Genomic DNA, 24,119 nt, shown 5'->3' with positions numbered 1-24,119 from the left:
ATTATAGATATAAATAGTTTTCTCTATAAAATTGGTCAAAGTTTGCAAAGTTTGATTTAAAAAATCTATAGCACTACATTATGGAACAAAGGCAGTATCTTATTTCTATCCTTTTATTTTTTGCGGGGTTATCTTAATTCTATTCCCTTTGCACACATCATCATGCAGTTCAGTTTGGATAGATGCTTTCTGAAAGCAGTAACTAGATCAATCGATCTATAGCCGGAAAAAAAATTGTTTGTTGAATTTGTGCATTTCCCATTTCATGACTACCCTCATTCCACTGCAGAGCAGCTGCGGCCTATGTTTGACCTTATCTACATACTACATGAAAAAAATCCCTAAAAACAATTACCTGTAAACTAAAAAAGTTGGGATGGGCATACGTACCATCCTCATGAAAAATATCACGGAAAGATTAGGGTCTGGGTGTGTAACCTTGCAAATATAAAAGCTGTGCATTAATTGCCTGTCGTGAAGTCTTTGGATGCCCTTCTATGTTCTGCACGCGTATACATGGCCTGCACGTGTATCACCGAATAAAAAACATGTACGATCAAGCTAGAATCTCAACTTACGCAGTCTATCAGAGTGGCATATAACTAATCTGTCATTACACACAACATCCATGTAGTAGGATATCTCACGATGTACTACTTGTATAGGAAAGTCTTCGCTAATTGCGCTAGCGCGCTGCCAAAGGGGTGCACATCTCGCTGAATCAATATGTAAGCTGCCTGTTTTTTAAATTTATAAGTCGATTTTCTAACTATTGATTGTTTTGTCAATATTCATGTTTTTTTCTGGAGAAATGATTCAGATCCACTAACCGATTTTCTTAGCTCCCATCCGCCGCTTCGCTTGTTCCACGTGACGTGGTGCCCCTGGGCACCTTGCTCTTATCTAATCTCAACCACAGTGTTACTAGACAAATCTCCACCCCAGACCATTCCCCTCTCCTTTTCACCTCACCTGTGCCCTTGGCCGCCATCGAGCTGCTCATGGCGCCGCCCGACAAGTGAACTTGGCGAGTCTGCTGGTAGTGCTCTAGGCGGACCTCGTCGCTGCATCGCAACCTCGGGTTGCTGCGAGGTCCGCCCTTAGCACCATGGCTTTTTCCCCTCCATCGTGCAAGGCTAGCAGGCCGCGCTGATGCAAGCTGAGCATGGCTGCGGCGAGCGGTAGTGACGCCCACAAATTCCCAACTTGGGGGCGTGGATCTGCGTCAACGAGCCATCCCCGAACATCATCAGTGCCGCCCTGTAGCAGTTCTTACGGCTGGAGCCGCATGTGCCTTCGCTCATCGTTCAGTTTCGCCGCCGTCCTGGAGGAGCGGCGGCGTCGATGGCTCTCGCCTACTCGAGCTCAGATGCGACAACAAATTTCTTACAATTTTTGCAACAAAGGTCATGTTGTAGAAAATTAGACGCGGCAGGAGATCCTATTGTAATTTATGCAACAAGGGTCTTGTAGCAGAAAATTAGACGCAACTTAAGATGTTATTGCAATTTTTGCAACAAAAATCTTGTTGCAGAAAATTAGACGCGTGAAAGATGTTGTAAAAAATTAGACGCGCCGAGAGATGTTGTTGTAATTTTTGTAAGAGTCTTGTTGTAGAAAATTAAAGAACAAGCGGTTTTGCAACATGGGCTTTGTTGCAGAAAATTGTAGAGGATGAGGTTTCGCAACAAAGGTCTTGTTGCAGGAAATCAGAGAAGACCAGATCTTGCAACATAGAGCATCGTTGTAGGAAATTAGAAAGGAAAATTGAACGGCTCACAAGGCGGCGGATCTTTTTAAAAGATCCACCGGCCGACGCGTAGCAGGCCCTTTATTTTTGTTTCATGGTTTCTTAGACTGATTTTTGACTTGCATCTGTTTGGGGTAAATCCATTTATTTTATATTGGGCTGAATTTTTAGTTGTCGCAATTTAGGGTAAGTCTATTTTTCTATCGTCTGAAGTCCATCACATGTTGCCTGTTTTTATGCACTTTTTCTTTTTCTTTTTCTTTTTAGTCGGTTTTCTTCATTATACATGGGCATTTTGGGCATATTGGATTAGTGGAAATGTATACACTCAAGTACAAGTGTGTGAAAATTACACAATTATATGCTTATTCTTTGCATATTAAAAAAAATTCACTGCAAAGTTGCGTGCAAGTATTTTTGAAGGTTTTTTATTTTCAGTTCTTTCTTCATAAAAAGTAACGCCAATGCCACTAATTCATTCTTCCATAGAAAACTTAATTCTTTTGATTTTTTAGCTTTTATTTTATTTTTTTCCTTCTTTAGGTGTAATACCGATGTCACAGATTATTTCTTTTTAGTGAACCTTATTTCTGAAATTCCACTCTTATAGGGCTATATTTGCATATTATAACAAAAAACACAATTTCTGTGTAAATTATGTGCAATTTTTTCATTATTTTGTTTTCATTTTCCTTTTCCTAATGGGCAACGTCAATGTCACTAATTAATTCTTCATTAGAAAACATCATTATTATTATTTAGTTTTTTTCATTTTCTTTCTTCTTTAAACAACAACAACAACAACAATAACAACAAAGCCTTTAGTACCAAACAAGTTGGGGTGGGCTAGAGGCGAAACCCATAACATCTCGCAACCAACTTATGGCTCTGGCACATAGATAGCAAGCTTCCACGCACCCCTGTCCATAATTAGCTCTTTGGTGATACTCCAATCCTTGAGGTCTCTCTTAACGGACTCCTCCCATATCAAATTCGGTCTACCCCGCTCTCTCTTAACATTCTCTGCACGCTTTAGCCGTCCGCTATGCAATGAAGCTTCTGGAGGCCTGCGCTGAATATGCCCAAACCATCTCAGACGATGTTGGACAAGCTTCTATTCAATTGGTACTACCCCAACTCTATCTCGTATATCATCATTCCAAACTCGATCCTTCCTCGAGTGGCCACACATCCATCTCAACATACGCATCTCCGCCACACCTAACTGTTGAACATGTCGCCTTTTAGTCGGCCAACACTCAGCGCCATACAACATTGCGGGTCGAACCGCCGTCCTGTAGAACTTTCCTTTTAGCTTTTGTGACACTCTCTTGTCACAGAGAATGCCAGAAGCTTGACGCCACTACATCCATCCGGCTGTGATTCGATGGTTCACATCTTCATCAATACCCCCATTGTAACGCCCCGAGACCGATGTGCCAGGTGTCGTTCAGTTATTCGCTGGTGTTGCCTTGTCATTGCTTGTGTGTCATGCATTGCATATCATGTCTTCATGTGCATTTCATATGCATACGTGTTCGTCTCATGCATCCGAGCTTTTTCCCCGTTGTCCGTTTTGCATTCCGGCGCTTCGTTCTCCTCCGGTGGTCATTTCTATCTTTCTTTCTTGTGTGGGGGTTAAACATTTTCGGATTGGACCGAGTCTTGCCAAGCGGCCTTGGTTTACTACCGGTAGACCGCCTGTCAAGTTTCGTACCATTTGGACTTCGTTTGATACTCCAACGGTTAACCAAGGGACCGAGAAGGCCTTGTGTGTGTTGCAGCCCAACACCTCTCTAATTTGGCCCAAAACCCACCTAAACCCTCTCCATCATCTAGAGCGTTCGATCACGATCGCGTGGCCGAAAACCGCACCTCATTTGGACTCTCCTAGCTCCCTCTACCTATAAAAGAGCACCCCTCCCTGAAATTTCGGATCAATTCACGGATGAAACCCTAGCAACTTCCCACTCCGTCGCCGGACGTGTCCGCCCGCACCGGACGCGTCCACCGGCCGCGTCATCCCGACGAATCAGGGAGCGCCACGTCAGCTCCACTGTCGCCCGAGCCAACCACAGCGCGCCATGTGTCCTCCCGCGCCCGCTCCCTTCCGCCAGCAGCAGTGCGCCCCGCCGTCGTTCTGTGCCGCCTCCACCTCCGCTTCCCCGCTCCTCCCACCTGCGACCGACCTCGCCGCTGCTGCAGTCGCCGTCGGCGACCTCCAGGTCGTCCTGCCGCCTACCCTCCCCTCTTTCTCCGAGCTCTCTCTGCTCCCTAACCTCTCTCTCTCTCTTCCATCACATGCCGCCATGGATGTCGGCTCCGTCGAGCTATCGCCGCCCTAAGCTCGGCCTTGGGTCAGATCCGGCTGGGAAACAGGACCCCGCCAACCTCCCGTGGCCGGATCCGCCGCTCCGTGTCCTTCTCCGCGCCTCCTCGCCGGCTAGTTCGCCGGAGTGCCCCGTGACCATGGCCTCGGTCGACCACCTGTGCGGGAGAGACAACGAGCGCCCGCGTGGGCCTCCTCCCCGCCTTGGCCTCCTAGGCCCAGCTCCAGCTAGGGATCCGCGGCCTGCCTCTCTCCTCCACCGGCCTGCCTTCTCCTCTCCACGTCTGGGCCGAAGCCCATGGGTGAGCCGCCCCCAGCACCCACCTGTTTTTTTCCTGCTGTTGGGCTAGTCCATTTCGGCCCATGTCATGTTTTTTTCAGCGCCTGGGTTTTCCTATTTATTCAGAGATTGCCAGTTTTGCAGAATAGTCCCCCTAGTTCATGCATTTAATAACTCACTAACCGTGCATCGGATTAAAATGTTTTATATATGAAACTTGCTCAGAATTTTGTGTAGATTAATAATATCCAACTTTCATCTATGTTTGAAATGTTAAAAATGTTGTTTGCATTAATTTTCTCCTATGCCAGGTTAAAATGATTTAATTCATAACTAAATAACCGTAGCTCCGATTTAAATAAATTTTTTATGTAAATGGGGTAGAATTTTGCCTAGTTTAACATGGTGGCATCATCTTGCTTGTTTAATAACTATAAAATATGGTTTAGGGCAGAACAGGACCAAACCTAATATATGCACATGGGGATTTAACGGAATTGTTGCTCGTTGTTTCCGGCCTCATTTAAACTTGACTGGATGGTATAGTTTTGTCATGCTTCACCTCTTGCCATGCTTAACAACATTTAATATTGTTGAGTACCTAACCGGGAGAGAACTAAATAATTGACGTGGTGTTTTGTCAATATGCATCCCGATGCATATTGAGCTCCACTTAATTTGTAGGATTGCTTGTGCTCTTTGCCATGCCATGCATACTTAAACCGGACATGCATCATACTTGATTGTGCATCATGCCATGTTTATGTGATGGTTGTTTACCATGATTGTTTGCTTCTTTCCGGTGTTGCTTCTTCGGGTTGGTTCCGTTAGCGTCGAGTTTGTGAGGATCCGTTCGACTACGTCCATTTGTATTCTTCTTGGACTCGTTCTTCTTCCTTGCGGGATCTCAGGCAAGATGATCATACCCTCGAAATCACTACTATCTTTGCTATGCTAGTTTGCTCGCTCTTTTGCTATGCCAATGCTACGATGCCTACCATTTGCTTGTCAGCCTCCCAAATTGCCATGTTAAACCTCTAATCCACCATGTCCTAGCAAAACGTTGTTTGGCTATGTTACCGCTTTGCTCAGCCCCTCTTATAGCGTTGTTAGCTGCAGGTGAAGATTGAAGTTTGCTCCTTGTTGGAACATGGAGATGTTGTTCCTTGTTGGAACATGTTTACTTGTTGGGATATCACAATATATATTATTTAATTAATGCATCTATATACTTGGTAAAGGGTGGAAGGCTCGGCCTTATGCCTGGTGTTTTGTTCCACTCTTGCCGCCCTAGTTTCCGTCATATCGGTGTTATGTTCCCGGATTTTGCGTCCCTTACGCGGTTGGGCTATTATGGGAACCCCTTGATAGTTCGCCTTAAGTAAAGCTCTTCCAGCAATGCCCAACATTGGTTTTACCATTCGCCACCTAGCCTTTTTCCCTTGGGAGTCGCGCATCCCGAGGGTCATCTTATTTTAACCCCCCCCGGGCCAGTGCTTGTCTAAGTGTTGGTCCGAACTGAGTAGACTGCGGGGCCACCTCGGGGAAACTTGAGGGCTGGTTTTACTCGTAGGATGTCTCATCCGGTGTTGCCCTGAGAACGAGATATGTGCAGCTCCCATCAGGATGTCGGCACATCGGGCGGTGTTGCTGGTTTAGTTTTACCCTGTCGAAATGTCTTGTTGTACCGGGATACCGAGTCTGATCGGAACGTCTCAGGTGGAGGTCTATTCCTTCGTTGACCGTGAGAGCTTGTGATGGGCTAAGTTGGGACACCCCTGCAGGGATTTGAACTTTCGAAAGCCGTGCCCGCAGTTATGGGCAGATGGGAATTTGTTAACGTCCGGTTGTAGAAAACTGAAGTTGACCTTAATTAAAATGAATCAACAGCGTGTGTAACCGTGATGGTCTCTTTCCGGCGGAGTCCGGGAAGTGAACACGGTTGTTGGAGTTATGCTTGACGTAGGTCGTTATAGGATCACTTCTTGATCATACTCTTATCGACCGTGCTTTGCCTTCTCTTCTCGCTCTCTTTTGCGTATGTTAGCCACCATATCTGCTAGTCGCTTGCTGCAGCTCCATCTCATACCTTTACCTTACCCATAAGCTTAAATAGTCTTGATCGCGAGGGTGCGAGATTGCTGAGTCCTTGTGGCTCACAGATACTTCCAAAACCAGTTTGCAGGTGCCGATGAGTCCGTGCAGATGACGCAACCAAGCTCAGGAGGAGCTCGATGAAGATCGTGTTATTTATGTTGTTTCGTTCTAGTTGATCAGTAGTGGAGCCCAGTTGGGGTCGTTCGGGGACCGTGTCGCATTTGGGGTTCTTCTTTTATTTTGGTTCCGTAGTCGGACCATGAGTGTATTTGATTGATGTAATGTACATTCATGTAATTGTGTGAAGTGGCGATTGTAAGCCAACTATGTATCTCTTTCCCTTATGTATTATATGGGTTGTGTGAAGATTACCTCACTTGCGACATATGCCTTCAATGCGATTATGTCTCTAAGTCGTGCCTCGACACGTGGGAGCTATAGTCGCATCGAGGGTGTTACACCCATCCTCCTGCACCATTGACCCCAAATACCGAAAGGTGTCCTTCTGGGGTACCACCTGGCCATCAAGGCTAACCTCCTCCTCATCACACCTAGTAGTACTGAAACCGCACATCATGTACTCGGTTTTAGTTCTACTAAGCCTAAACCCTTTCGATTCCAAGGTTTGTCTCCATAACTCTAACTTCCTGTTTACCCCCGTCCGACTATCATCAACTAACACCACATCATCCGCAAAGAGCATACACCATGGGATATCTCCTTGTATATCCCTTGTGACCTCATCCATCACCAATGCAAAAGATAAGGGCTCAAAGCTGACCCCTGATGCAGTCCTATCTTAATCGGGAAGTCATCAGTGTCGACATCACTTGTTCGAACACTTGTCACAATATTATCGTACATGTCCTTGATGAGAGTAATGTACTTTGCTGGGACTTTGTGTTTCTCCAAGACCCACCACAAGACATTTTGCGGTATCACAAGACATTTTGCGGTATCTTATCATAGGCCTTCTCCAAGTCAATGAACACCATATGCAAGTCCTTCTTTTGCTCCCTGTATCTCTCCATAAGTTGTCGTACCAAGAAAATGGCTTCCATGGTCGACCTCCCAGGCATGAAACCAAACTGATTTTTGGTCACGCTTGTCATTCTTCTTAAGCGATGCTCAATGACTCTCTCTCCCATAGCTTCATTGTATGGCTCATCAGCTTAAATCCACGGTAATTAGTACAACTCTGAACACCCCCTTGTTCTTGAAGATTGGTACTAATATACTCCGTCTCCATTCTTCTAGCATCTTGATTGCCCGAAAAATGAGGTTGAAAAGCTTGGTTAGCCATACTATCGCTATGTCCCTAAGACCTTTCCACACCTCAATGGGGATACAATCAGGGCCCATCGCCTTACCTCCTTTCATCCTTTTTATAGCTTCCTTGACCTCAGACTCCTGAATTCACCACACAAAACGCATGCTGGTCTCATCAAAGGAGTCGTTCAGTTCAATGGTAGAACTCTCATTCTCCCCATTGAACAACTTGTTGAAGTACTCCTGCCATCTGTGCTTAATCTCCTCATCCTTCACCAAGAGTTGGCATGCTCCATCCTTGATGCATTTGACTTGGCCAATATCCCTTGTTTTCCTCTCTCGGAACTTGGCCATCTTATAGATGTCCCTTTCGCCTTCCTTCGTGCCTTACCGTTGATAGAGGTCCTCATATGCCCGACCCCTTGCTCCACCAACAACTCGCTTTGCGGCCTTCTTCGCCATCTTGTACTTCTCTATATTGTCTACACTCCTATCCAGGTATAGGCGTCTGAAGCAATCTTTCTTCTCTTTAATCGCCTTCTGGACATCATCATTCCACCACCAGGTATCCTTATCACCGCTTCTCCTTCCCCTGGACACTCCAAACTCCTCTGAGGCCACCTTACAAATGCAAGTCGCCATCTTCATCCACACATTGACCGCATGCCCTCCATCCTCCCAAGGGCCCTCCTTAATGATCCTCTCCTTGAACGCCTAAGCTACCTCCCCCTTGAGCTTCCAGCACTTCGTTCTAGCGACTTTGCCGTGCTTATCCCGCTGGACACGAATCCGAAAGCGGAAGTCAGCAATCACCAGCTTATACTAGGGTACAACACTCTCTTCAGGTATCACCTTACAGTCTAGGCACGCACGCCTATCTTCGCTTCTCAAGAGGATCAAATCAATCTGGCTAGAGTGTTGGCCACTACTAAAAGTCACCATATGTGATTCTCTCTTTCTAAAGAGCGTGTTAGCTACAATCATGCTGCGGGCTAGAGCAAAGCTTAAGACTTCTTTTCCTTCGTGATTCCTGATGCCAGAACCAAAGCCCCCATGCGCCCCTTCAAAACCTGTGTTAGATGTACCCACATGGCCATTGAGGTCTCCTCCTATGAAGAGCTTCTCATCAATCCATACACTCCTAACCATGTCTTCCAGGCCTTCCCAAAACTCCCTCTTGGTGTTCTCATTGTGGCCTACTTGCGGGACATACGCGCTGATAACATTGAGAACCAAGTCCTCAACTACCAGCTTGACCAGGATAATCCGGTCCCCATGTCTCTTGACGTCTACCACTCCATACTTAAGGCTCTTGTTGATCAAGATGCCTACGCGATTTCTGTTTGCAACCGTCCCCGTGTACCACAGCTTGAACTGGTATCCTCCACATCCTTCGCCTTCTGCCCTCTCCATTTGGTTTCTTGGACGCAGAGGATATCAACACCTCTCCTCACCGCTGCATCAACTAGCTCCCGAAGCTTCCCTGTCAGAGACATTACGTTACAGCTACCTAAGCGAATCCTCCTAGGCTTGGCTAGCTTCCTTAACCTTCGCACTCGCCGATGTAGCGCGCCACTAAGGATGCGACGACCAAATCCTCGCTCACTTGCCACCGTATCCGGATCAAGATATGGCACGCCACCTAGGAGGTGACGGCCTGGCCCTTGCCCATTTTCCACCACACCTGGGTTCCGATGTGGCGCGTCGCTGAGAGGGTTACGCCCCAACGAAAATCTTTTGGGTTTCATCTCCATACGAGTGGCTGAGTTTTTACGTTGGCTCGCCAAGCCTATCACAACCCTCCTCCTTTACCCGGGCTTGGGACCGGCTATGTTGAGACAACATAGGCGGAGTTTCACTATTATATGCCACTAATTTATTTCATTTTATAAATCTTTTTTTGCGGAAATTTTACTATTATATGCTTGTTCTTACATATAGGAGAAAAGGAGAATTTTTGTGTAAATTGTGTGCAAACTTTACATTTTTATTATATTTTTCAGTTTGTTTATTCTTGAAGGGTAATAGCAATGTCATTAATCATTTTTCCTTATTTTTTTTAATTTTTTTAGTTTCTATCTCATTTTCTTCCTTCTTTAAGGGCAAAATACCAATGCAACTAATTCATTCCTTCTTAAGAAAGACACTTTTTGTAAATATTCACCATCGTATGGTTGTTCTTGCATATTATGAAAAGCCGTAGTTTCTTTGTAAATTTTGTGCCAAGTTTGCATTATTGTTTCATTTTTTTTCTTAAAGGGTAATACTATTGCCAGTAATTTATTTTTGCCTAGAAACTTCATTATGTTTTGTTTTGTTTTAGTTTTTACTTTATCTTGTTCATATAGAAAATAACACATATTATAGGCCTGCCCATCCCTTCTATTAGCATCCCTACATGAAGATTAATTAAACTCTGACTTCATATATATACACAGACCTCATACCGTAAGTAAGTGCCATTAGATCGATCGATCGAAACTTACACACATAAGATATATCCATGAACTCCAACATTTGTGTGTAGTTTTCGGGATCTGCTCAACACAATATAATACTATAGCTAGCTGGCTTATGCTGTGAGGTGAGAAGGGCGTATGTCCGAAGCATGCACCTCTCAGGTTGATCACCGCCGGCTAGTACATAGGTGCATCCTCTCGTCAAAGAAAAACGGACTAGCTGAAATTCTAAATTCATTATTTCTTAGATTAGAATACTTCGTTTTTTTCTTTATTTTTATTTTTGCTCATTTATATTCAGTTTTGTCTTGTCTCTTGCCTGATACCGGGTCAGTTTGTATTATGTTTCAGACCAAGCACAAGTATTTGATGTGTTTTTTGTTTGTGGTTCCAAAGGGCCGAATGCTCCTCTAAAAACTTAACTTTCCCAAATTGATGCAGGTTGGTGTTGATTATGAGAAACGATTGACTTACCTAAAAAATGTGCAATTCAATTTTGATTCTGAGAAAAAACAGGTGACGGTGTTAACGCGAAGTTCGGAGGCCAGCGCAAGCGCGTTCAGGACCAGAAGAAACGCCAGTGGCACGACAAGAGGAAGGGTCCAGACTTTGATGAGATCATGAATCGCCACCTTTCCAGTTCATCAAGTGTAGCTTTTTTACAATCTCTACCACCGGTAGAAAGTGCTAAATAAAGGTGCTCATGTCTTCCAGCTAAAAACTACTACCAGGACATACACCTTTCCTTGTACAGGTAGGTAAGCATCAATGGAAGAAGCAATATGACTCGATTGTTATGTTATGGCTTGATCAGCAGCCGGTGGTGGTGTATGGACATGGAGCCTGCGGTGGTGCGTTTGTGGACTAGCCGTTGGCCGACCGGCGGCAGCAGGAGCACTCCCCACATGTGAGGAGCATCGGACGAGCCATGTTAGTCATCGTCCTCCTTTCAGACATATCGTCCCTCTCCAGTGACGATGAGGTTGACCAATATGCTTGTAGTGGATCGGATTGATGCGACGGCGCAGTGTACACTTTGGTAGTGGCGAAGGCGACGCTCGAGAGCCTGGCCGTGTGTGTTGTGTGTTGTCGGCCTCGCCGGCGTTTCGTATGTGTTGTGGTGCTTTAGACTTAATTATTCAGGTTTTCGCCTGGTCTTTCTTCAATAAACTGAGCAGTGTGGGTCCTTGTACCATGTTTTTCTTTACAATGAATATCGTTCAAAAAGTGATGGGGGGAGATACGTCGTGGTGGCTGGCCATGTCGTCGTAGATAAGGATGGGGGAGATAACCTTCAATGATTAATTTCCTAGCGCCCATGCTGGGAGTGTTAGTGCTGCCCCTCTCTCTACAACGTGCCCTGCCGTATCACTACGTATGATCCCTTCTTCCCTTTGACTCTAACCCCCGGAGCCTGCTCAGATGAATCCTCCTTTTCTTTTTTCTTCATCATTGAGTAGTACATGAAGGTGCATCGTAGAGTATACTTCCCCAGAAGCAAGAAGTGTCAGCGATGATGTTGTTTTTTCTTTCATGGAATCAGCGAGGAACCCTGGTTAATTAAGCGCTAAGCGCATCCAGATCACGGTCGGCAGGGAGCGTGGTAATTAATGCACCACGTAACGCGGGAGCGATTGTCAATGGAAAACTGCGCGGCTCGGAACCATGTGGGGATCCTCACGAAAGTCCATGGCGGCCCCGATATAACAACCCCCTAAGCACTCCTTTTCTTGTAGCTGTCCTCTCTTCTCTTTCTTCCGCACACTTGTTCGGTGAGGGGCCAACTTTGGCTTGGCGGTGACCATGGAGGGGATGAGGGGGTTGCCATCGTGGTGCTGGTGCGTCCTCTTGTGCCTGGCCGCCGGTTGGATGGCGGCGGAGGCGGCTCCGTTGCCGCAGTACTACAACGCCATATTCAGCTTCGGCGACTCCTTCTCCGACACGGGCAACTTCGTCATCATCAACTCCGGCAAGCTGCCCAACATGCCCAAGTTCCCGCCGCCCTACGCCCGCTGCTCCAACGGCCGTCTCGTCATCGACTTCCTGGGTACGTGCTCTGTCGTCTCGATGGAACATGTACACGTCAGTGAATTCCCTTCTGAATCGAAATGGATGTTGATTGATCTTTGTAGCCGAGGCGTTGGGAGTGCCGCTGCTGCCGCCGTCGGCGAACAAGGGCACCAACTTCAGCCAGGGCGCCAACTTTGCGGTGATGGGCGCCACCGCGCTGGACCTCAAGTACTTCAGGGACAACAACGTGTGGAGCATCCCGCCCTTCAACACTTCCATGAACTGCCAGCTCGAGTGGTTCCAGGAGGTTAAGGAGACCGTCTGCTTATCCCCGCAAGGTAATCATTTATTATGAGATTTCTTTTTACGATAAAAGGTAAATTTAATTATTTTTTTCGTGAGGAAAAGGTAAATATTATTAACTTAAAATGGAGATCAAGTCGGTTCTGAGTTTTCTTGTTGATTTCTCTTTCTCTTTTAAATTTTAAAAAACGAACGAAATGCAGAGTGCAAGGAATTTTTCGGGAAAGCGCTTTTCGTGTTCGGCGAGTTGGGCGGCAACGACTACAGTTTCGCATGGAAGGCGGAGTGGAGCCTGGACAAGGTGAAGACCCAGATGGTGCCCAAGGTGGTGGAGTCCATCATCGGCGGCATCGAGGCTCTGCTCGACGAGGGCGCGCGGCACGTGCTTGTGCCGGGCAACCTCCCCGCCGGGTGCATCCCCATCACGCTCACCATGTACCCGTCCGAGGACCGTAGCGACTATGACCCCCGCACCGGCTGCCTCAAGAAGTTCAACGGCGTCGCCCTCTACCACAACGCCGTGCTCCGCATCGCCCTCGACCAGCTCCAGCGCCGCCGCCCGGATTCCCGCATCATCTACGCCGACTACTACACCCCCTACATCCAGTTCGCACGCACACCTCATCTATACGGTCAGTCCCACTCCAAACCATACCCCCTATGTCTTGTTCCTTATTTGATTCCTACTTCTTTCCTTTCCTACTAGTGTGTGTGTGTTCTGTTCTGCTCTCCTCTGTTACAACGAGAAAGAATACAACTTTAAGGACAGAGTATTTATTTGTCCAAGATAATAATGTGCAATGTAATAACAAGATTTGTGGCCAACTGCAACTGCAGGATACAAGAGGGGAGCCCTGAGGGCGTGCTGCGGCGGCGGTGGCCCATACAACTACAACATGAGCTCGTCGTGCGGGCTGCCTGGCGCCACGGTGTGCGACGACCCAGACGCACACGTCAGCTGGGACGGCATCCACCTCACCGAGGCGCCCTACCGCTTCATCGCCAACACCTGGCTCAAGGGCCCCTACGCGCACCCACCCCTCGCGAGTGTCGTCCGCGACGATATGGTCTATTAACGGAAAATCCAATTTGGCTCCGAGGAGCACATACTCCCGCGCGTGATTTTTTTTTTCGAATGTCAAAAAAGTCCAAAAAAAAAGAGATGAGTTTATGGTCACATTAAATTCTACTTGTAACTTTTTTAGGTGGAAAGCTTTAGCAATTTAACCTTTGCAGAAAAGACAAGGTGAACACGAAGTGTTACCTTCAAATGGCACATTTAATTTTGTTATTTTTTTCACGTACGAGGCAATACTATACCATTTTGCATGCAAATTGTCAAGCATTCTTGTTACACTAACATGAACATCTAAGAAACGAGTAAATCCCTTTTTTCCCCTTACTGTCAGCTTTGGGACAGATTTTACCCCCGGCTGTCTATTTTCCTTTTCTTGTGGCTTGCTTGTTTGGGGATTTTCCACTGTCGGAGATATATCCCGCGGTGTAATCCGGCCGGACTTAGCGACTCACTCATGACTCGCCCTGACCCGGCGACTCACTAGTAACCCGCCCAGAGTTGGCGAAATATTGGTGACCCGGCAGGCGGGTCAGAGGAGCAACAAGACCCAGTGGCCCAGATGGCGGTTCATGGAAGGCCGACTCATATTATGGTGGGCCGGCTTGAGAAGGAAGACAAAAGGAATATGCCCTTACAAAGGAAGCAAGACTAGGACTCCACTTGCAATACAGTAATCATAATCCTACTAGAACTAGTCATGTAACCCGTCTCTTCAACTTATATAAGGAGGAGCAGGGCATCCCAAGAGGGACAAGTTTCACAAGTTGAGATAGACAAGTCAATAGCTCTCGAGAAAGAGGTAGCCAAAGAGCACCCTTGTAATCGGACTTCTCCGCGGGGTCTGGTGCGGGAGAGGGGGGCGACATCGACCTTGACATACCATCGGTGGTGCCTAAGGGAGGGAGCCGGGGATTCAACCTCGCACGACTATGGAAGGAGGCGACGTCGACCTCGACGCACCAGGCGCCATCGACACCGATGGGGGTCGCATAGGTCGGCAGAGGAGATCGAAGGTGGACGGGGCCGGCGGCGGCGGCGTGGGAGAGGGCAGTGTGGATAAGGGTTCGATTTGGGAAAGATCTATTTTTTGAGAGAAAGAGGAAGATCTATTTGGGTTGGCGGCTATTTGGTGCAAACTTTTCGCGGGCCTCTCGCGCGGTACGCGCGCACCTGGGCCAATTTCAATCTCGTGCCCTATAGACACTCCGGCATATAGTGGGCCATAGTTTAGTTGTACCGGCAGAGACGGTGTCCTTACAAACGGAAATCGTTTTCGGTAGTCTGTGTGTCCTCGTTCCTACACTTGTGCCGGCAGTTTTTCTACCCTCAAGTACTTCTGCCGGCAGTACCGACATTCTCGGCAGATAGTTTGCGTTTATTCCATTGTTTATCCCGACAGTTAACTGCCTCTAATTAAGTGTTGTGGTGTAGTGAGCACCATGATCAATACCAATGAAGCAGGGATGTAGGCTTTTACCTCCACCGTGAGGGACCGAACCTGGGTAAAAAACTTCGCATCTCTCGTCCCACTCAACCCCTCTCAAGTTACCACATAGATGCGTTGGCCTCACGACTAAGTCATCATACTAGGACATCTGCCATGACAAATCCACGACAGTTGGCGCCCACAGTGAGGCTTGAACCCACGACCACAAGGTTAAGAGTCATTGTAATCATGCACTTATTAATCTTTGGATTATCACCCTCACTAGGGCGAAAACCATGTCTTATTTTGTACCTATTCTTATATAAAGTGGGGTGAAAACCTGTTTTCAGATGTTGCTCTTGTCTGAAAAACTAGCCAACATTCTATCGGCAGGCGCATGTATTAAAGCTAGACTGAAAGGTTGCTTCAGAAAAAATCCGAAAAACAAAGGTGCATTGGAGGAGAGTCCAATCGGATAAGGCAAAAGTCAGTTAAGAAACACCCAATTACAAAGAAAACAGGGAGCAATTCAATTTTTTTCAAGAATCAAGTCACCTATTGAAAATTTCTCACAAAAAGAAAAGCAACCTATTGTAAATTCGATTCCCTCGTTCGTTTTGGCGACACAGCTCCAAAAGAAATCTTCTATCAATGTAGAGTTTTCCAAAAAATCTCGAGTATGACCACCTAGTATTTTCAGTTTTCCCAGTAATTGGTTCCTGTATAATTAGAAAAGAAAACAGAATCAAAGGCTACAAATGGTGTGGAGGCTCATGCACGCAGCTTATAGCCGATATTTATGCTGGTAAAGAGGACCTCCTCGTCGGCGCGTTCAACACCTGTTTTATTTTTAGTTTTGTTAAAGCACATTTAGATGTGCCATAAGTATTGCACATCTAAATCCTATGTCATTCATTTTACGTTAAGATCCGTGTGAATATTTTCTTTTTCTTTTTTTCCTTTTAGCTTTATGCTTGATTCACTCATTTAGATGTGCAATAACTAAAGCACATCTAGATATGTCCTAGACACATCCTTTTATTTTAGGCAATTCAGCGCCTATTTTTTAGCACGCATGCGCTCGCACACGGCATGTAGTGGGCCGGTGTGCATACTCGCCTCGCGATGCAAGGAATGCACAGGGCAGGATGGTTTGCTTCCTTAAAAAAAGAGTATATCGGTTCTGTTGCTGCTCTTTTGGTGTAAAAAAACCAAATTGATAGCAAACTGGTTTTCGTAAGTCTGAACAAAATGGTCAACTCAAACAAAGTTCACATATTTAAAAAAGTTCACGGATCTAAAAAGCATTCATGAATTTAAAAATGGTCGAGGATTTCAAAATATTTATAATTTTTTTAAAAGTTTCCAACTTTTTTAAAAGTTCACAAATTTTGGAAAATTATTTTGAATTTAGTCTCAAGAATTTTTAAATAATATTCAAAATTTTCTGAAAATGAAATAGAAATATAGAAAGGTAGAAAACCAGCAAAACTGAAGAAAAAAAAGGTTGAAAACAAAAACGAGAGAAAAGATACTCAAGAAAACAGAGGGAACCTCTAGAAGGTTTTCATAACCGATGCAGGAGCGCTAACATGGGCCGGCATTCCCACTTAGGATCTAGTGAGGGTGGTACTGGGCTCCTGGTGCCTAGAGCTACTAATTGGCGCATTATACATTTTACAAAAGTTCACACATAAGACAAAAAGTCACAAATATGAAGGGAAAATCATGATTTTGAGAAAAAAAATAAAAAAAATTGAAAAAAATTCACGAATTTGAAAAAAGTTAGTGTATTTGATGGATTTGAAAAACAATTCAGGATTCTAAGGAAAAAACACAAATTTGAAAAAGATGTTTGCGAGTTCGAAAATATTCACTTACTTGAGGGAAAATAGTCCACGAATTTAAGAAAAAACGTTCACAAAAAAATCAAAATTTCGCAAAATTGAGAAAAAGATCATGAAAAGAAGTTCACAAATTTGAAAAAAAAAGTGTACGCATTTAAAAAAAGAAAGATAGGAAAGGGAAAAAATGAATATAAGCCGTCACCAAAAATAAATAAATAAACAATTAGAAGTTTCCCGAAACCGGCTTGGGAAGCTTCCCAAAATCGAGAGCTTCCTGTTCATGCTTGAGATGGTGGGCTGGGCCATTCAAAACGCACAAAGGGCAGGGGTGTGCGCCAAATAGTAGTTGTTTTCTTTGCGCCAAATAGTAGTTGGACCTTGTATTAATTAGCTTTGGCACGTTAAAGGCAAATAGGATTCCACTGCATAAGGCAGTTAGTTTCCGTGAGCATAATTGCGCTAGTATAGTGAAGTTTGTGACACATTTAGGCCTCTAGGGGGAGCCCGCTGAGGATGAATCGCCCCACCAATCAAAATATACATAGAGAAAAAATAAGATAAATTCGGCATGAATAGTATAAAAAGACAAAAAAAAGACACTATTTGCAATTCAGATTTTTCTTTTTTGCTACACTGTGTGTATTTTCAATTTGATTTTAAGTTTTGACAAATTGTAGACACATCTGTGAATACTCACTTTTATGTAATTTTTGAAATATTTAAATGTATTTTTTAAAGTTAGGGATCGCCTGATTTCTGGAAGCACATGATATCTACCCCGAAACCAGTGATATTTTTAATATTGGGTTCTTTGGTTACTTTGGCTTTCTAGCGGGTCGTACCCTGTTTCTTCAGGAAGCGTGTTTCCACATGTTTTTTATGCGGATTACTTCTGGAGTTTGTTTTCATCCGTCTTGTTCTCTGTTGTACTTTCAATCACTGGTTTTGCTTGTTCATTCCTTTTAACGCTTCTATTTCATTTTTCATTTTTCTTGCTATTGTTCATCTTCTTTTTGTTTATTTTTATTATATTTCTCTTTTCTCCTTTTTTTTATCTTTGATGTTTTTGTCTTTTCTTCCGGTTTCTTTTTCAATCACATGTTTAAAAATAATGTTTTTCGTGATTAAGAATTGTTTATGACATATGAAATATGTTTATGATATACTTAAACATTGTTCATCATGTCTTATTTTTATTGCCATGTTTTACATAATAATTTATATTGTAAGAAAATAGTTAGGCATATTACAAATATACATTATGTGATTAGAATTGTTCATCGTGTATTGGAAAAATGTCTGCTGTGTACTTAAAAAATGTTCAGCATTGTACTAAACGAAGTGTATCATGTAGTACTAAATAATTATTTATTTTAAAAATATTGGCCCTTATTGAAGATACATTTATGTGGAAACTATATTCACCAGGTATTAACAAATATTTATGATATAATAAAAATGATTCTCAAATATTTATTATTTTTTCTTCTTGTACTATTTTTTTATCATGTATTAAAAATTTCATTATATACTAAATAATATTATCATATATTTAAAAAGTGTTCACCCCGCATGAAAATATGTATATCATGTACTAAAAAAGTTCACATGTATTTAAAATGTTTACTGTGTTTTGTATAGATGTTAGTCATGTATTAAAAATGGCTATCATGTTTTCTTAAAGATGTTTATCATATTTGAAAAAATTCATAGTTTTCGGAAAATATGCATTATGTATTAAAATAGTTTTGAGTGTACTTATAAAATGTTCATCGTATATTTTAAAAATAGCTATCATGTATTGAAAAAATATTCATATATTTTTAGGAAATTGCATATTTTTTTATTACCATACAATTATAAAAATTTGTATGTAACACTATTTTAAATAAATGAATTATTTTTCTTAAAATGTGCAAAATGCATTCATATTTTTTTATCAAAATGTGTAAATAACGACGGTAAAAGGTGGAGACCGCAGAACCGGAAGCAGCCATGACGACATGACTGGGTGGCGTAGCACCACGGTCCTCCGCCAATGGTTCCTCCATGTGGCGGGCTTCCATTGGTCGGGATGCCTGCTCTATCATGCATGGCCCTACCAACAGCTGGGGCGGCGTCTCGCTCACCTGGCTGCCTACATCTCCCATCCCCATGTCCCTCTTCTCAACGTCGTAGACGGCAACAGTGGCATGGCATGTGGTCATGTGGTCCGGGCAGGGGCACCATTCGGTGTACGCCAGCACCGCTCGCTGGTGCTTCTGGCACAGATTGCTGACCTTCAACTTGAACATCCTCGCGTCGCATAGGTAGGATTTGGCTGGATTATATGTACGCAAAAATGATGCTAACATTTTTTATTCGTGATGTATTTATATGACCAACAACGATGGATGTAGTGTCATTGTTTTGTTAATCATATATGTTAATTGTGCTTTAGTGCAAAATGCAACTCCAATTTATTGAAAAAGTGTAAGTTGCATTTTTTTCTTAGCCAAAATGTTATTTGCATATTTCCCCTGAAAACAGCTTAGATATATGACCAACAATAGTCGCGTTGCCGTAGTGTTGTGGTTCTTCTAACTAACAAAGTTAAGGTGTTGTTGACGAAGAACCTCAGGCCATGTTCCACTTAGATCCATCTCGTCTGCTACTGATTTCAATCGGATCTGGATTCCATGTGATGTTGCCGCCACGGATCTACCTAGAAATTTCCCCTTCTATGAGGGAACCATTTCGTGCCATCTTGTTGCTGCAATGGTTGCGCTTCGTTGCTGCAGTCAGCGTGACTAATCCTTTTCTAGCCGATGCTAATGAGCTCATCCCTTTTGAAAATTTCAGGTGTGCGAGCACAAAGACCTAACGCTATCCGTGTGGGAGGTCATGGCCGGCTTGCTAGGGAAGCTCACGAGCCCGCTGATCCCCCTCTTCTTCGCCATCTGTGTCATCGGGGAAAGAGTCATTCACCTCATCACCTTACAAATTTGGCACCTCCTTTTCGCCAGCACCTTTGCTCAAGTGCACCATCTGGTCTCCCATCGGCTCTCTGCCACCTCCATCATCACTTCAGTATCATTCTTTGCTGCATTTGCGAATAGGTTTGTGCCGTTTGCCGTGGCTCCATTTGCGCGCTGGGTTAAACGCCTAAAAACTCGGTGTCATGGATGGTGGGGCATCGATGGCCGTCTGCTCTATGCAAATGCCAATACTTCCGAAATCATTAATCGAGAAGTACTCCTTCCAAAGATCACTCCCACCTCCCCATGTCTGCTACTGATTTCAGTTGGATATGTTCTACGGGTTTTTCTTTGGTTTTCTTTTGTTTCTTCCCTGGTTCTGCTTCTTTCTTCGTCACACTTTGGTTTTGTTAGGTTTTTTTCCTAATTTTCTTTACCAGTTTTCATTTTTTTTTTGGTTTTCTTAAACACATGTCTAGTTATTTGCGATGCGGAGTTTAGATTTTTATTGTACACATGAAACATTTTTTGATACGCATTGTACATTTCTCAACTAAATGATGCACATTTTTTTGTTAAAAAAATGTTATAAACACTTATTTGAATACATGGTCAACATTCTTTCAACTACACATTGAACACTTTTTTTCTATGGTAATATAATTTCTTTCAACTGCACGAATATTTTAAAAATACATGATTAATATTTTTTTCAATCATATGATTTTGATGTCTTATTTTTTCATACACATTTGTACATTTTTGGTATACATCAGCAACTTGTTTTTATACATGTTTAACATTTTCCAAATACACGATTATCAGTTTCATCACTTATATTTGATGTCTAGATTTTCATAAACTTTTAGATTTTATATATACATCAGTAACATTTAATTTTCATGTTTACCATTTTCCAAATATATGATTAGCATTTTTAAAAACTTATATTTTTTATATGTCTACTTTTTCCACACATATAGTACATTATTTTGTATACAACATGGAAATTTTTTATATACATCATTAACATTATTAAAAGACATGGTCAACTTTTTTTATATACACATTGTATTTTTATACATATTTCGCATTTTTTGCAAATATTTGATAAACATTTTTTAAATGTTTGATAAACATTTTATAATTGTATGGGCAATGTTTTTCATAGACATTATATCTTTTTTGTGTACACTTTCGGTATAAATGATATTTTTATATACACATTTAACATTTTTCAAATTCTTGATCAATATTGTGAAATGCTTGATTAATATTTTATAAATACATGGTCAACTTTTTTCATAGACATTGTATATTTTTTATATACCTTTGTTCATATACATGAGAAGCATTTTTTTCTTTGCACATTTCACATTTTTCAAATGGTTCCAAAGTTAGTTACATGAAAAAATTACAAGTTGGCACATGGTTTTTATTATATTTATGAAATATGTATATATTTGTATGTAAAAAAGAGCATACTCAAAATATGATGCATACTAGATAGAAAGTAGTATATATACTACTTAAACATTCTTATATACTACATACTACGCATACATAGTCTCCGATTTGATAGATACTACATACAACATACCAAACTCAAGTGGTGATAACTACCAACATATATTCAGAATATTTGAAAGTGTAACAAAAGTAAAAAATAGAAAAAATGAAAACAAAAAAGTAAAAAAAAACCCAGAAAAACCAGGATATTGCTTGTTGCATGTGGCCTCCAGCACACCTAGGCCGGCTCATCTGGCATCGCGTTCATGCTACCTTACGTCTCGCTATAAGGGGGGACATAGGCGCACCCGAATTAAGGAGGTTACTTTTCCCTAAGCACATGAAGTGGGCTAATCTAGTAAAGTTAACCAATACTTAGATATTTGCCTATAAAAATAAAGCTTCTAAAAAAACGTGGTGAGGGAGTATGTTGAGTCATGGATCGTGGGCTGAGTTTCCAACAAAGGAAGTGGATCGGCCCAGCCCATAAAACGAACAAATTAACAGAGCTGGATCAAGTGGGCTTTTTTCCCTACGTAAGTGGGCATGCAAGTGGCCGCTCTTTTCTACTCGGAGTCTGAAAGTGGGCAAGCCTAGAACATCAACCTGAATACAAGATATTGATTCGATCATTTCTCAGAAAAAAATATTGATTCGATCAGTTCCCAAAAAATAAAAATAAATGAAACAGAAGAGAAAGAGAGACACAGGTTCCATTTTTCATGCCGAACCAAATTCAATTTTCATCTTTTGGGAGAGAAAAAACCATATTTTAGATGGTGAGTACTCTTATTTATTTTTTTAGAACAAAGACCTAACTTGCACCGGACTTCAAATTAATAAAGCTCAAACCGAAGTGCAAAAAATATAACAAAAAGAAAGCTCAAACCAGGCAGAGCAGCACAAGGTCTTAAACACACATTTTTTTTTCGAACCATGCAAAGCAACTGTGTGTGTAACTAACAAAAAGGAGGATGTTACAACTCGAAAAAAAGAGAGAGGATGATACTGATTTGTGGCTACACCGAGGCGAAATAACCTTATTCAGTGGTAGGTGCTATCACTAGTAGAAAAGGGGGCAAAGGTCCAGGCCGGGTCAGCCCGTCCAGAACCGGGACTAATGGGGGCATTGGACCCGGTTCGTGAGCCCAGGGGGCCAGCCGGGCCACGTGGGCCATTGGTCCCGGTTCGTCTGGATCTTTTGGTCCCGGTTGGTGGGATGAACCGGGACCAATGGGCCTCGCTCCTGGCCCACCACCATTGGTCCCGATTGGTGGCTTGAACCAGGACCAAAGGCTCCCTCCTTTGGTCCCGGTTCAAGCCACCAACCGGGACCAATGAGGTGCCTATATATACCCCTCGCATAAGAGCAGAGCACACTGCTCTGTTTTTTTCTGGCCGAGGGGGAGAGGGCTTGGTGGTGCTCTACTCACCTTCTATGCACACAAGGTGTTCGATGAAATGTCCGAGCCACACTACTTAAGCTTTCTCCTCTCCAAGCTCGATCTCCAAACTCCATTTTCCTCAATATTTGTCTAGGTTTAGCGGTCCGTCACGCCCCGTCCCCGTCTTCACCGCCGTCGATCACCCGCGCCGAGCTCATCGCCGGCACCACCGTGGTGAGCCTCTTGTTCTTATCTTCTTTCTGAAAGGAAAAAATATTCTTACTTGTATGTTTACGTACATACTTGTATTATTTTCTTACTTTTATTATTGCATCTTATATAGTGCGATGATTTTGGTATCCGCCCCCGTCGGCCCTCGTCCTGTCTATGATTTGGATGTGGTATATATATTATCTTTATAACTATTGGTTCATTTATTGTTTATGAAAATTATGCCGACCAACGTGACATAGATTTTATTTATGTAGGATGTATGTGAATCGGAAATTCCAACCAACCCTATTGTCGAGAGGTTAAATTTAGTTGAAGAAGAAAACAATTTGTTGAAGTAAAAAATAAAAAAAATTGAGGAGGAGAAGATGATATTAGAGTTGCATGTTGCGGATGTCGTCGATGATCACAAGATCAAGATGGATGCAATGCGCTTGAAGATTAGAAAGATTAGAAAATATGCCATTCATACCGAGGCTTGGCATCATTATGCCGTTGGATCAATTGTTACCTTGGTTGCGATTATGATCGCATTTGTTTTCGCATTGAAATGTTTTACATAGTTTCAATGTATGATTTAATTAATTAGATGCTCTGGAGAGCTATATGTTGTTAGATGAGAACTATGTATGTACTTTGGTTTTAATGTGATGATGAACTTCTATTAATTTGGACACTTAATTATATATAATGCACGCAGATGAACCGGCAATGGATGTACGGTGACAGACACACCTCCGAGTACATTAAGGGCGTGCATGAGTTTCTCGATGCGGCTGAGGCAAACAAGCAGAATGGTTTTGTGTGTTGTCCATGCACTGAATGTGGGAATACGAGGTCTTACTCTAACCGGAAAATCCTTCACTCCCACCTGCTTTACAAGGGTTTCATGCCACACTATAATGTTTGGACGAGGCACGGAGAAATAGGGGTTATGATGGAAGACGGTGAAGAAGAAGAGTACGATGACAACTATGTGCCCCCTGAATACGGTGATGCTGCAATGGGGGGAGCTGGTGAAGATCAAGAGGAACCAGACGATGTGCCCAATGATGCTGCAACGGGTGAAGCTGCTGAAGATCAAGAGGAACCAGACGATGTGCCCGATGATGATGATCTCCACCGGGTCATTGTCGATGCAAGGACGCAATGCAAAAGTCAAAAGGAGAAGCTGAAGTTCGATCGCATG

At 43.2% G+C, this 24,119-nt stretch overlaps 1 protein-coding gene across 1 annotated transcript; it reads left to right on the top strand.

Annotated features, from left to right (window-relative positions):
* Positions 1-11,901: 11,901 nt before the first annotated feature.
* Positions 11,902-13,768, top strand: LOC125549583 (GDSL esterase/lipase At5g45910). Its single transcript, XM_048712957.2, has 4 exons — positions 11,902-12,231; positions 12,317-12,532; positions 12,701-13,129; positions 13,335-13,768. The coding sequence occupies exons 1-4, from the start codon at positions 11,988-11,990 to the stop codon at positions 13,571-13,573; spliced, it is 1,128 nt and encodes a 375-aa protein (XP_048568914.1). The 5' UTR covers positions 11,902-11,987; the 3' UTR covers positions 13,574-13,768.
* The last annotated feature ends 10,351 nt before the right edge of the window (positions 13,769-24,119 follow it).

This window comes from Triticum urartu, chromosome 3A (assembly GCF_056163025.1).
Source record: "Triticum urartu cultivar PI428250 chromosome 3A, HENAU_Tu73, whole genome shotgun sequence".
NCBI classification, from domain to species: domain Eukaryota; kingdom Viridiplantae; phylum Streptophyta; class Magnoliopsida; order Poales; family Poaceae; genus Triticum; species Triticum urartu.
The sequence above is the reverse complement of the archived record's forward strand: the minus strand, read 5'-3'. Positions and strand labels throughout refer to the sequence as shown.